The sequence below is a fragment of the Equus quagga genome, chromosome 17 (genome assembly GCF_021613505.1).
Source record: "Equus quagga isolate Etosha38 chromosome 17, UCLA_HA_Equagga_1.0, whole genome shotgun sequence".
Classification (NCBI taxonomy): Eukaryota; Metazoa; Chordata; class Mammalia; order Perissodactyla; family Equidae; genus Equus; species Equus quagga.
In genome coordinates, this window is record NC_060283.1 from 50185662 (window position 1) to 50200090 (window position 14429).

At 60.0% G+C, this 14429-nt stretch overlaps 1 protein-coding gene across 7 annotated transcripts; it reads right to left on the reverse strand.

Moving 5' to 3' along the window:
- Window positions 1–6916: 6916 nt before the first annotated feature.
- GMPPA (GDP-mannose pyrophosphorylase A) lies at window positions 6917–13988 on the reverse strand. Of its 7 annotated transcripts, none has more exons than XM_046644689.1 (14): window positions 13857–13988; window positions 12932–12992; window positions 12736–12833; window positions 11740–11843; window positions 11284–11470; window positions 10871–10930; window positions 9665–9795; window positions 9030–9044; window positions 8529–8663; window positions 8333–8430; window positions 8121–8254; window positions 7809–7901; window positions 7519–7687; window positions 6917–7219 (listed from the first exon to the last, which is right to left on the reverse strand). In XM_046644689.1, exons 2-14 carry the CDS (start codon window positions 12969–12971, stop codon window positions 7119–7121), a joined length of 1365 nt encoding a protein of 454 aa, XP_046500645.1. In that variant the 5' UTR covers window positions 12972–12992; window positions 13857–13988; the 3' UTR covers window positions 6917–7118. The 7 variants fall into 7 exon arrangements, with proteins under 7 accessions (XP_046500645.1, XP_046500644.1, XP_046500646.1 ...); XM_046644688.1 differs by lacking the exon at window positions 13857–13988 and adding an exon at window positions 13611–13840; XM_046644690.1 differs by lacking the exon at window positions 13857–13988 and adding an exon at window positions 13548–13840.
- Between the last annotated feature and the right edge of the window lie 441 nt (window positions 13989–14429).

Below are 14429 nucleotides of genomic sequence, written 5' to 3' on the forward strand. Positions count from 1 at the left end.
CAGGCAAGACAGACAAGAGGATGACAGTGAGTCCACTGAGATTCTCGGCTTCCCTGGAGCTTTACTCCGACTTCAACACCCACCATACCCCTGCCTACTCTGGGATGCTGGCCGCCCCCTCCCCCACTGTGCCCTCACCCCCAAACTCAGTCACTCATGTGTCTGAGACACAGGGCACCCTGGCTGACTTGCACATCTGTGGCCACTTTGCTTCCCCCAATCCCTTGCCACTGCCAGGCTGGGGGTGGGGAGAGGGTGTTGGGTAAGCAGGCCAGGGAGCAGAGAGGAGGTAATGATGTGGGGGAGGGTGTGGAATGGAGGGTGAGGCAGATCCCAAATGGGGATGTCAGAGGGAGTTGAGCTGTGCTGGGCTTGACTGGGAGGGAGGGCTGGGGACCCCCGGCAGAGTGGGGCAGGGGAGCCCTGGGACGGCTGCTGTCTTGCGGAGGGGAAGCCTGCATGTGAGCTGTTACCACAGACAGCCACTCTCCCCTGTTGGCAGGCCAGGAGGAACTGCCTCGGTGCCCCCAGGGTGGGGGCGGTCACACTGAGCAGACTGTGCTCTGGGGGGGCCGTGTGAGAGGCTGAGCCCTCACGGGGAAGGAAGCACTTGTCCCAAGGGGGGAAGGGGGGGCTGATTAATCGGGGCGCTAATGAGCAGCAGGGAGAGGAAGCTCAGAGGGGCGGGGGAGGCGGCTCCATCGATCCGAGCCGCGGAACCAGCAGCTGAAAAAAAAAGTGAGGAGGGAATCGATCTGAGGGAAACGGCAGCTGCTGGGGATTAGAGCCCGAGGTCCACCCGCTGCCCAGCGGCCACCCCTCCCCTGCGTCAGGCCTGCCCCTCAGGTCGCAGCCCCTGCCTGGCCCAGGAGGAGGGGCCCAGGGATGGCTGCCATCGGGGGCAGGGAGCCACTCTGCCCACCCTTGGCTGTGAGCCCAGGTCATGCCCCCATCAGTCACAGATCACCCCAGCATGGAGCCCCCACACACATACCCCTGGCCATGCGTGGCACCCTGCTGGTGCTGTCCCCAGCCTCTCATCAAAGTAGATTCCTCAGGGACCCCCTCGACTGGCTGGGCTTCCCCACAAGCCAGCTCCCCAAGCTGGGAAGATAAGACCCCTGGGGTGAGGGGCTGTATCGGACAGCCTCCCAGAGGGGATAGTGGGGTCTGCACTGGAAGCAGCTGCTGAATTAGCCCTCAGAGTCTCCAAGTGACCACAGGCGGTGCCCCTCTCTCTGGTCCCTGCCCAGGCAGCCTCCTCCCATGCTCTTCCCTCCCTGCTAGACTTCCAGACTCTTCCAGCCTTCCTCCCCCACTTCCTCGTCCTCCCCCAGCCTCTCTCTTCCCCTTTCTCCTAGTATCAATTTTTTTTACTAGGTATTTTTCTAAAAGGTGATTTAATTGCTTTTTTAAGGTTACTTCAGTCTGGGGCTCTGCCAAGAAAGCGGGGAGCTGCCCCCAAAAGCTTTCCTGGCCACCCTGGACTCAGTGCGTGTCCGTAAATTGCCCTGCCATCCATTGAGATCATGGGGTTATACTCCCCCAACGTACTAGCCTCCATCATGAGGCCAAAGCACACCTTCTTTCCTCCTGAGGGCATGGCAGGAAGCCTTCAACCTCCAGAAGGAATGAAGTTGGGTGGTACCCCAGTATGGGAGGGGGAGGGGGAGGAGGGTAGAGAGGCGAGTTCCAGTCCACTGGGAAGTGGAACAGCAGTTAGCTGCACACCGCCCCCACCAGTGCCCCACGGCCAGCTGTCTCCAATTGTCCCCAGTCCCCATCTTCCAGTCTCCCAGACCCCCAGGAATTGGGTGATGCTCAGTAGGAGTACCCCCACATCCTTTCAGCCCATCGCGTGGCCTTTCCCCCTGCTCTGCCAGTCTCCTCTGTCTCCCTACACCCCCTTTCCCTCTGGCCCCCGTCCTTCTCCCCTCCCTCTCCCCGCTTCCCTGCCTGCCTCCCTCTCTGCCCGGCTGCAGTTGGGTGATAATCTCCCTCATTTAGCCTCCCGGCTGCTTCCCCGGCTCATTGCCCAGCTGGTCCCTGGGGCCCGGCCCAGCTTCTTCCCCACCCCCAGCCCCAGCCCTTCGCCCAAGCTCTCCCATCCCTTCCCCGCTTTGCCCACCCACTCCCAGGGGACCAGCTGCCCCCTGCAGTGAGCATCAGGGCCAAGTGTGGCCTGCCAAGACCAGAGCTGGGGGTGAGGCTGTCAGGGTCTCTGAGTTGGGAGTGTGGGTGTGGGACGTGGGGCGAGGGGGCTGCAGGGTCAGGCTGTGAAGCCTTAGCCAGGTGTCCTCTGTACTCCACTCATCCCTGTTCCCCGGATTTGTTCCCAGTCCAATTCTCCAGCTACCCCCACCCCCCAGAGATGAACTAGGCTTCCTGAGAGCGAGAAAGGGAATGGTGGATGAACTGAGAGAGAGAGAGTGGCATCTGTACAGCCTGCCAAGGCAGGGCCTGGGACTAGGGGGCACAGGGTGAGGGGGACCAGGGGGTGTGGAGGATTAATTTGGGCAAAATGCCCACAGGCAGACCCGGAGACCTCCCGGGATCCAGTTTGGGGGTTCCCAGGGGGCCTCCAAGGCCCTTTCTGCCCCCAGGCTGTTGGTGTGGTCTCTTCCCAGCAAGAGACCCCATGCGGGGCCACATTTGCCCCTTCCCATCATTCGTGGGCCCCAGACTCCCTGCCTGGGTGGCCCAATTCATAAATAATGTGCCCCCTAAACTCCTAGACAGCATTCTCCTAGAGAGTCCCCAGCCTCTCCCTGCTCCCAGAGGACACCTTGCAACCCTCCCCAGCCTAGACACCTATCCCAGGCCTGGCACTGGTGCAGACCACGGGATGAGCCAGCGTGGGACAGACGTGGGCGGGAAGGGACAAGGATGGGGGGGTGGAGGCCGGGACTGGGCCAGGCCTGGCTGGTGAGCGAGCAGCGGTGACAAACGGGCTGTGCGGGGGCCGAGGGGCGGGGGGCGGACGGCGGCTGATTTATCTGGGTTATTTATGCCGCGGACGAGGCAGGAGAAGCGGTTAATGAGAGTCCCAGAGAAGGGGGGTGGGGAGGCCCAGACGTGATCTGAGGCGGCTGGCTGGAGAGGGTTAGCGACCCACTGCCAGACCCTACCCCGACTGCCCGCCAGCACTCTGCACCCCCCACCCGGCCTTGCCTTGACCCCTCTCCTGTGGCCAGTATCAACACTTCCCCATCCCCTTTTGGGGATGCCCAGGCAGTGGGTCACTGGGACTGAAGGGGACCCGGTCCAAGATCGAGGGGCAGCTGTAAGACTGGGGAGGGGCCCAGGAAACGGAGGGCAGGGAAGGAAGATGAAAAATCTTGGCTGGACAGAAACTGACCAAGTCTGTGGGGTCTGTGGGAGAGGGTTTGGGGTGGGAAAGGGCGAGTGTGGGAGTGGGTGGGCAGCCGGCAACCTCAGAGCAGAGGCTGGAGAGGGCAAGGGGCATTGGGGTGCAGATTTGGTGTCAGCCCGGAGCCATCATGGGGGCCTGAGAGGCAGAGACAGGCTGGTAGGGGGGCCGGTCAGAGACTAGAGAGAGCCAGGGAAGGAGGGAGAAGATCCAGAGAAGGAGGGGGAGAGGGCTTTGCAGCAGCGAAAGCTGCTGGGAGCAGATAAGGCGGCACAGCAGCAGGAGGGATTAAAGCTCTGAGGGGCAGGGGCGGGGGCGCGGCGTGGGACACGGGGGCACCACGGGCAGGAGAGGGCTGAGGGCAAGACACGGGGGCCAAGGAGATGAGTGGGAGAAGCGAGGGCTGCGAAAGAGGCGGGTTATAACCAAGGACCAAGAGGTGGTCATAGCCTGGGAAAGAGGAAAGCAGGGACTCCTGATCCTGTCTTCTGGGAAGGGGGTCTTTTCTGTCACTGGCGAGCCCCCATCCCCTGCGCATGTCACGGGTAGCAGAGCTAAGCGGATGGTTGCATTGCTGAGGATGGGGCACCGGCGGATGGTTCACGTGGGGGGTGGGAAGCGGCAGGGGCCAGCTCTGGGAGCCACTGCTCTCACGGCGAGAGACTGAGGGTACGCAGCGCCTCCTAGAGGTGGCCAATGGAACGCAGGGTCAGGGGAACCGCGCTGCAGGGTGTCCATCCAGCCTGCTCTGGGGTGGAGACCCCATCATGTCCAGGGTGGCAAGGACCAGCGTTGCAGTGGGGCTTCTTTGTGGGGAGGGGGATGGGCATGGAGGGAGGGCAGTGGCTTCTCCAGGCTTAGGCCTCTGCCCCGGATGCCCCTTCCCACCCCTTGCCCTCCTGTTCTCCAAGCCTCCCAAAAGGGTGCGCTTGGGGAGGATGAGGCCCCTGCTCCCTTCCAGGGGAGAGCCGAGGGCGCTTCAGAGGTGACCGAGGTGGCGGAGGGGAGCCTGGAGGGAAGGAAGGGAAGGGGGGAGGGGGCGAGGGGAGGGTAGCGGGGGCGGCGGGCGGGGCAGAGTAATAGCGTGTTTGTCAGTTCTGTCTCTGCGCACGAGGGAGCGTGTGTGCTGGTGGGTGTAGCTTCGCCTCGAAGAGTATATGTCTGTTGGCAGAGGTGTCAGTGTGTCTGTCTCAGGGGTCTGGGCTCTCCTTGGCCCCCGCCCCCCCCTTTGTGTTTTGGGGAGCGTGGTTCTGGGCACACCCAGCTGTGCTCCGTGCTGATGCGGCAGATGTGGCGGGGCCCCAGCTGTGCCTGCTTCCCGTAGAGGGGGAGGGGGCTCAATCTGCTCCCCCGATAATGGCTGCTAAGTGCCGGGGGGGAGGGGATGGAGGAGGGGTGGGACGGGGGCCCGGGGCAGCCGCGCCAAAGGGGTAGGAGAGAGATGAGGGCCCCGCCCTCGCCCCACCCCGTCCTGGCCAGCCTCCCCCCATCTGTGTTCTTGGCTCGGCCTCTCCCGCTGGCTAGCTCCTGAAGCCCATCCAAATTTCTCTCCACGCTCAGTCCCCGTCCCCAGCTTCCCCCTGGCGCCCCATCCAGCTTGGTGCCAGGGACCCGCCCCACTCCCCGGCCCCCAGCTCGCTCCCCCTCGCTGATTTTACAGAATAATCTTTTTATGGAAACCGAAAAAAGCGCTAATGGCAGGAGCGCACCCCTCCCCCGCATGCCTCCCCCCCACCGCTCATCCCCCACTTCCCACCCCAGTTCCCTCGGTTCTCCCTCTCTCAAGCCCTCCCGGGGGCCAGCACCCCCTACCCCTACGGGGCCCATGAGGTCCCAGGGGTGGTGGAGAAGGGTGCTCCCACACCCTAGGCCCTGAGCTGTGTCCTTGGAGATGGGGAGGGGGCGCTGGGTTTCTCCCAGGGCAGACAAGGGCTGGAGAGGAGAGGGGGCATTAAAACCTCTCTCTTCAGACCCCGCTCCGCCTGAGCACACACACAGTGACTCCATCAGCCTGGGGGGCATGTTGCAAAGACCTCAGCTTCACTAGCCCCTCCCACTTCGAGGACTGACCCTGTCGCCTTTCAGTGCCTCTCCCTACCATGTCCCCACCCCCCACTGGGCCTAGGAGGGGGGTCCCCGGGGCCAGGGCCTGACACAGACTTATTGGATTTCACGGTGTTTTGCTGAGAAAATAATTAAATTATCATATTTATGATGGAGCTGCCATGGCCTCTGCCAACCACTTGGAACAGGAGGGTCAGGACTTGGGGGAGGAGAGGCAAGGGACCCGGCCCCTGGCCTTACAGCCCACCCCTCTCCCAGCCCCTTCCTCAGGGGGTTGACCCCAGGCTCAGGCATCTGCAGCTGCCTCCCAACCCCACGCAGAGATGACGGAAGGGCTGGGCCGGAGGCAGGGACCAGAGGAAACGGGAAAGGGGCTGAGTCAGGGCAGGTTATAGGTTGGGACGCTAAATCCCTGGGTGGTTTCACACCGGCTCTCACATAGCCTGCAGGGCCTGAGGGGCTGGGAGGTCACACCTGGCGGATCCCCATGTCACTCTCAGCCCAGCTCCTGAGAAAGCGCATCTTCCCAACTGCCCAGCTGAGAAGCGATGAAATCCTGGGCTCTGTCCCAGACCTGGTGCTTGATAACAAGGCCGCGGCACCCTGCCGCCTGACACCCCTGCCTGCTGCCAGGACCCCCTCCTCCCTCCCACCCACGCCCTGCCCCCCCATTCTCTTCGGGTAATTAGATTCCTCTCAATTAGCAGATTACGATCATTACCAGCTCATCTGGCAACTAAGCTCGGCACCCACAGCTGGGGAAGGGGGGGCCCCAGGAGGGGCATGAGTGGGTCATGGGCAACATGGGAGATGGCTGGGTTTCTCTGGGGTTCCAGGAATGTGGACAGAAGGCCTGAGACCTCCCAAAGGGCAGAGCCCGGGTGGTGGGAGGTGGCTGGGGCCTTCCCCTTCCAGAAAAGAGCGCCTCCCACTGTGCTTCTGGAGAGAAAGGCACGGGCTCAGGTCTGCCCTGGCTGCTGGGGGAGTAGGAGACACACCAGGCCTCTGGCGGGGAAGAAACCCCACCCGCCAAAAGCCAGGCTAGGAACAGATGGAGCTGGCAAAGCGGAAAACAGGCCCGCGCGGGCTCGGCAGGAACAAGAGCAGGGACCAGGGATCCAACCTCGGGCCTGTGGCTCCTGGTCCCTGTGGCTCCCAGTCCCTGCCCAACTGAAATCCTTCACCCCTTCCTTTGGGAATCCTGACGCAGGCCCAGTGAAGAGGAACCGGGAGGTGGGCGGGCAGCGTCGGGGTAGGGGTGAAGGTGGGGGCCGGGCAGGCTGGGAGCCTGGAGGGCCTTCCTCCCGAGCAGCGCAGGAGGCTGAGGCAGTAGGAGGGGGAGATTTACCAGGGCTCCAGATTCATTATTCATGAGCCCGCAGCAACGACTCCAATTTAAATGCTAATGTGGGGGGGCCTGACTCAGCTGCCCCCCCTTCCACCTCCGCCCCCAGCCCAGGCACAAGCGGAGTCCGTGCTGGCTCCAAGGTTCACGGGGGTTTATTAGGGAGTGGAGAGGGAGGCCAGGAGTCCCCCCGCCACCCACGTTGCACCCACGTTGCTGCCGGTGTGTGAGGATCCTGCCTGACTCCCTCCAGTCCTTTCTGGCCCGAGGCTGGCCATGCAGGCAGTAGCCTCGAGGGGAGTGAGGAAGAGTTGGGGGGGGGCCTTCTGGCAGCCCCCCTCAGAGGATGATCTGGTTGGTGAAGCTTCGGCTCAGCTCCTTGTGTGGCAGAACAATCGAGTTCAGGATCAGCACCTCAGCAGGGATCCGGACTCGGCAGCCTGCAGGGTGGACGAGGGTGCCAGGGGAGGCCATGGGGAGGGAGGTAAGGGACAAGGAGCTGGGGGCCACTGCCAGCCAGGAGGGATCCCTCCCTGACCATCTGTGCTCTGGCCTCATGCCCCCTAGCGACACACAGAGCCTGGCACACTGCAGGCACTTGGTAAACGTTTGCTAAAGGAATAAACACACGCGTGCACAGGCACACACACATACGCACACACGAATAAATGCTCCCCACAGAGCGTGGCCATCACCTGTGGAGGCTTCTCACAGACCCAGGTCCCCTGGGAAGCCATACCCAGGATGGTGATGGCAGGCAGCAGCTTCCCATCCTTGAAGAGGCTCTCACTGTCCATGTGGGCTCGGGGGTCGTTGGGATTGGGGTCATTGGGGGTACCCTCCACGCGGGCCCAGCGCCCTACGGTGCTCCCCCAGCCCACGATGCTGTGCAGAACACATGTGTGCTCCTGCCAAACAGGACGTGCGAGGTGAGGGGTGAGAAGGGGCCAGATGCAGAGCCCGGGGGGGGGTCAGCCCTTCCCCAGCCTCCGGGGGCACCTTGCCGTGCTGTGTGTGTCGCGTGCCTACCTGCAGCGTGGCTCCGTGGAGGACAATGCTCTCTCGGAGCCGTACACCCTCGCCCACGGTCACCCCCTCCCCGATGGAGACGTTGGGGCCCAGCTGTGGAGAGGAGTACATACCATAAGAACTGGGGGTGCTTGGAGGACCCCAAGTCCAACCCCCTCATGGAACACACAAGCAGGCCCTGGAAGGGACCTGCCTGAAGCCACAAGACAGGCTGTGACAAAGTGAGAGACCAGCACTCCAAGCTCAGGAGTACCCATGCCAACCCACCCATGCTGACAGCCCCTTTCCTCCCCAGGCTGGGCCACCACTTACCACAGCCGACGGGGCCACCTTTGCCGTTGGGTGGATATAAACGTTTCCTAGAAGCAGAAGAGAGGACTGGGGACAAAGAGCCCAAACTCTGGTCCTGGTCCAGGGAGGGCAGGGTGAAGCCTTCACCTCTGGATCTGAGATCAGGAGTCAGGGCTCTGAGGGCAGAGGGTGCTGGGGTGGGGGCGAAGCTTAGGAATTGGCAGGGTGGGTACCTCGGATCCGTGGACCCCCTGGGGTATGCTTGGCCAGGCGTTCTGGGTGAGTGAGCTGGTACTGGCCCAGATAGAGGCGGGAGGCATAGAGGGCTGAGCTGGGGGCCACAAAGTGGAGCAGGGGCTCAGGGGCCAGAAGGGCCAAAGCCGCAACCCCCAGGCAACCCAACGACCCCATCAGAGGCCCCTCCCCTACCCTGCAGACTTGATCTGGCTCCAGATACCCTCAGTGAGGTAGACGTAGATCTGGCCCTGCCCAGCCAGCGCTGAGAACACATCCTGCTCCAGGCGGATGGTACCTGCCCCCCGCCACAGGCCGGAAGAGTCCTCCCTGCCAGGAAGGAAGGGATGCTGACACCAGTTCCCCAGCTGAGCCCGTCTTGGGGGCCAACAGCCTCTCAGGGACAGGAAGCGGAGGGAATCCCACCACCTCTCCGGGTCTGGTCAGATCCTCTCCAAAGGGATGCTCACACCCCAGGGAGCTCCGACAGCTCCTGCATGTCACCCCTCCCCCTAGCTGAGGTGCATCCTGGGGAGCCCCAGCCACAGACCCACTGCCCATCCCTGGCCCATGTCCAAGGAGTTCAACCACACCTGGCTTCCCCCATTTTCACATTCTCCTCCCTACCCCTCCTCCGAACCCTGCCCCCAGACACCCTCCCTCTCACTGGATGGAATGAAACACAGACAGACTCACCCCAGAGGAAGGCAGCTGGTGAGAGCAGAGACAGTCACAGAAAGAGAGGGAGAGAGAGATGGTAGAGATGCCCGCTCAGCAGAAACAGACAGAGAGGCCAGGAGAGATGGAGAGAGAAGCAAAGATATGGGAGGGAGTGAGAAGATGGCCGAGTGAATGAGGCACGACATGGGGAGATGGGCGGGGAGTGAATCCACAGAAGGGAACAGGTCCAGGCCTAGGAGGACCAGCTGGGGATTGTGGCTTACGATGAGCAGGGCTCTGGGTGCTATGCTCCAAGGGGAGCCTCCGCCTGAGTGTACGTGCGTGTGTGTCTCTGTGTCTGTACCCGAGCGTGTGTGCACCCAAGTGTGTGTGTTGCCGTCTGTTCTGAAAGACATCTCTGGGACACTCAAAGCTTGAGAGAAATGGACCAGAAGGGGAGTGGGCAGGCGGTGACAGAGAAGGAACTGGGATGGATAAGGAAGAGGGACAGAATCAGGTTAGAAGGGGAGGGACCGGGAAGGCTCGGCTGCAGATGACAAATGGAAGGGAGAGGGGAGAAGGAAGGTGAGCAGGTTGAGATGAAGCCTGCGGAGACTGGGGGGTCTGCGACTGGGATGCCTGGGGTTAGAGGGCCATGGGGCCCGCCTCACAGTTGCCCATCCTGCTGATTCCGCTGGAAGACATCCCCAAGGGGCTTCAGGGCTTCCGGGGAAAAGAGATAGATGCCGCAGTTGATGACGTCACTAACAAACGTGCTGGGTTTCTCCACATAGTGCAGGACCTGGGGACAGAGCGCGCTGGGTGCAGTAGAGGAGGGATGGCTGCCACCTTCCCCTGAGCCCCTCTGATCTCCAGGTCCTCCCTGCTGCCAGGCTGGTCCTCCTAAAATGCGGAGTGCATCGTGCCACTGCCTTTCACCCTCACCTTCGAGCTCAGTCTGAACCCCACGCCCTTCCCTCCACATCTTCCCCACCTCCCGGCCACAGCTCCGTGCCGCTGCTGCCTGTGCCTGGAATGCCCTTTCCCTTCTCTTCATCTGGAAAACTCAGCTTTCAAAACCCAGCTGGCACTGTCACTCCCTCTGAGTCTGCTCTTGTCTGCTCCACAGTTAGCGTCTCAGCTCCAGACACCCCTGTCCTCTGGCCACACCTCCCCCGTGGCACTTGTGTCATTTGCAACGGTTGGTTTTTGACCATCTCTCTCACTAGCCTGAGGGCTCCTGAAGGGCAGGGATTGCGTCTTTTGGGCTCTGTTTCTCTCACACCTGGCTAGTGCCCAGCACAAAACTTAAAAATATATGTGTGTCTATGTATGTGTATTTTCACATGTATTTTTAATACTAAAGCTGTTTAAACAAATAAAAGGTGTGTGAGAAAGGTGGCTAGGCTCCAGAACAGGGGGTTTCACAAACAGAGACCCTCCGCCTTGCCCATGATGCTCCCACCTCCATAAGTCTGCAGGCGCTATGCTGTTTCCTGCCTCTGTGCCTTTGCACACACCGTTCCCTCTACCTGCAATGCCTTGCTATCTCCTTCATCTTGACAAATTTAACTCAGCTCAGACCTCGCCTCCTCCAGGGAGCCCTCCCCACCCCCGCTCAGGCACAGCTGGGTTGAGCCCCCTTTTGTGATCCCCCAGCACCCCGAGTGCATACATCCATGGGAGCACCACACTCATGGAAATGAACTGCTACTCCTCTGCCAATCTTTCTTAAAGGGATATGAGATGAACAAGTGAGGGTGCATCCCACCTGTCTGACGGGACTGAGGCCCACCCCATAGCGTTGCAGCATTCTCTAGAGGCTGAGGGGTGGGCAACGATGAGAAGGCACCCAGCCAGCCCCTCTCTGCTCTCACCTCGTGCGTCTGTGGATTCTCTACGATGCAGCCGTAGTTGAGGGACTGCGTCCTGTTAGCCTGAAAGACAGACACACGGAGACGGTGACCCGCCTGCTCCAGGGCAGCACGGTCTGTTTTCTTTCTTTCTTTCCCTCCCCCATAGCACCTGGCACTCCGCTCTGCCACTGACAGGCCTTCAGCAGGGGTGAGAACTGACAGCTGCCCTCCCCCTCCCTGCTTCTGAACAGCCAAAGGGCTCGGGGTCTCCACCGCCTGCCACCTCCACTGCCGCTGGGCTTCTGGCCCATCTCTCTCCTGATGCCTGTTCCCAGTGAACTCCCCGCGTGGCCCCCGCCTCCCTGTCACCCTTCACTCCAGGAACCTCTCTGGATCACCCCCTCTACACCCTCCAGTTCTCCACGCCCCCTCACCGTGGTGCCGAGGAGCAGGAAAGGGTGAGGCTGGTGTCTGTGAGCATCCAGCATAGCGCTCAAGGGGAAGTCGGAGCAGACGTCTGCGTTGAGCACGAAGAAGGCCTCAGGGCCTCCCGCCAGGATCTGGTCCCGGAAATGGTAGAGACCACCCCCTGTGCCCAGGGGGGCAAATTCCTGCAGGTACCTGTCCCCAGGGACCCCAGAGCCAGCTCAATGAGATGAGAGGAGACAGATCCCATGAGCCTGGGGCACTGTGACCCCTCCTCCTCTCAGGGGCACAGCTGCCCAAGGCCCACAGAGAAACTCAATGTATTTAGTGATTCCAAGATGCCCAAATAAGAACCCTCCTCGTGTGTGATGGTGCCATCTGGCCAATGCTGACTCAACCCACTCCCAAGAACTCAGAGGCCTGGGGTACACCCCCCACCCCATACAGCCCAGGGGCACAAACACCTGACCGGAAGGTGAAACTCCTGCTGGGCAGCTTCTAGGAACCGGGTAAGGGCCTCATCGGGCTGGTAGAAGCCAATGAGCAGAATCTCCTGCATCCCAGGGACCTGAGGACAAGGGATAAGTTGGAAGAAAGAATATCTGACAGGAGGGAGTGCTGGAGAAACCCCTGGTACTGGCCCAGAAACCCAGAGACCAAGTTTCAGTCTCAGCTGTGGGGCCCTGGGCACTCACTCCACCGCTCTGGTCTGACTTCTCCTCTGGACGATGAGGAAGTTAGAGGAAGTCTCAGTCCCTAATCTTTCCATCTTTTGTTACTCTATTCCTCCCTCCCCCGACCTCACCTCTGAATTGGGGCTCACCCCAGGAAAGATTTTACCTACCAAGCTGCATTCAAGGGTACTCCATTCATTTGCCCCCATATTTATTATCTGTCATTCTGAGCTTGAGGGAAGGAGACCATGTATCAAATGCCTACACTGTACTCCAGGCTTTACAAACACCGTCTCCAGGCTTTGCCATGCCACAAAGTCGGTCTAATCACCCCCACTTTACAAATAAGGAAACTAAGGCTCAGAAAGGGTGAGAAATTTGCTCAAGTCCTTACAGCAGTCAAAGACTGGATTCAAACAAAACCCGGCCTGTCCCCAGACCAGAAGCAATAAAGCAATTAGCTCCAGTGCGAAAAATGAGTTCTGTGCTCGGCTATCATTAAGGTTTCCAATGCTACAGCTTTACACTGTCTCTAAGATTCCTGCCTGACCTCACATTCTGTGCTTTAAAAATAGGAGGGAAATCTGAGCAAGAAGAGGCCAGAGGAGAGACTAGATTAGAAGACAGCACTGCACAACTCCAGGGGCGCCATTCACATCGTCATTTGTAAATGGTGGTCCCTGGCGTTATGCTGGGTGGGAAGAAGTCATGTTTGGAAAAGGGGAAAACAGACCACAAAGGAGATGAGCAGACAGTGAGGTGGGAGAGGGGAATTTATGAGGTTACCTGGGCACAGGCCTCAATGTGGTGCTGGATCATAGGGACCCCTGCCACTGGGAACAGGGGTTTGGGCACCTCAAAAGACAAAGGCCTGAAGCGGGTCCCTGGGAGAAGGAAGAAGCATATTTCAGCCTCCTGCCTCCTCTGCCCCACCCACCAACCACTCCAGCCCAACCTCGCCCCTCAGCCACTGGCTCCTCACCCTTTTGAGGGCCTCCAATCAGGATCACAGCTTTCAGCATGATGGCAACTGCACCCTAGACCTCAAATCCCAATGGGGAAGACAAGCTCAGATCTCACATCCCAACCCAGAACCCCACTCATACCCCAAGCAAGCCCCAAATAGCAACCCTCAGCCCTCTCCCAGGATGTAAATCCAAAGTTCAGTATAGTACCTCCCTGGACACACCTCACAAATCCCACACATCTCAAATCTCAACCCAGAATGCAGAAGGCTTCATACCCCAGCGATTCCTCCCCAATTCTGAAATTCACATCCCACAATTTGACCCTTAACAGACTTGCCTCTGGCCACAAAGTCAACAAACTCAGCAACAGACCCCCCTTCTCAGACCCTAAACTTCGAAAATCAAAACTCGGAACCCACTGATTCCCAAATTGTTGCATCTTCACTCTACATGTTAAGCCCTGAATCCCCAAAATGAACCCTGAATATTGAACCTCAGAGCCTGAGTCCCAGTTATTTAACCGCAATCCTGAGTGAACCCCAAGTATTGAACTAACACTGATCCGCATCTGATGAATCTTAAATCCTAGCAAAAACCCTCTACGTGCTGAACCTGAATCCTAAAACTAACCTCTAGGTGATGAAGTCTGAATCAAAAGACAGATTCCCTTGGCGTCCCAAACACTGAACCTACCAGGCCCCTGAGTCCCAATACTGACGACAAGCGCTGAATCTCCGAATTTGGAGGACTGACTGCTGACCCTCTGAACCCCACAACTGACTCTACCTTATAAACCTTAGCCTTGCGTAGCCAGGGGTTATGGGACCAACACAGGAGAGGACGTGCGGAGAACCAACCCGCACCTCCGAGCTCGCCCTCGACCTAGGGCCCGTCCCCCGCCCTCCCCTCGTCTCGGCACCCCTCCATCAACATCTTTACCACTAGCCCCCTTTATTCCGGCTCTGCCCTCCGCTATGCTTGCTCCTTCCGCGCACGTGTCTTCTCGCAACTCGCGAGAACTCCTTCGCAGCGTATGCCGGGAATTGTAGTTCTTAAGTTCTTCCCCTAGTTCTGACTGTGAGGAGAGAAGTGTGAGGGCACGGGGGCGAGGCCAAAGGATCGAGGGGGCGGGCCTAAATGAGAAGAAGGGTGGGGCCTGAGACGCAGAGGCTGGAGCCTAAGATTAGGACCCGGAGCTGTCTGGCAACGGGCTAAGGAGTAGCCGCCAAAGTAGTGAACGAGGTCACGCTGAGAAGCCGGGCTAGAGACAAGAGGAGGTGTGCCCAGTCTTGAAATGGGCGGGGCCAGGGCGCAGACCCCCCCCCCACCCCCGCCCCACCACGAGAGGGTGGGGCTTGAGGTGTAAAAGAGAAGAGAAGGCGGAGTCGTAGACTCTTCTGCGGGTCCCGCTGGTAGGAGAAGGAGCTTCCGACCGTGACCGAATGCCTATCTCAGATTTACTGTCTGTAAAATGAAGCACTAGACTAGCCACTCTGCAAACATTTTGATCCC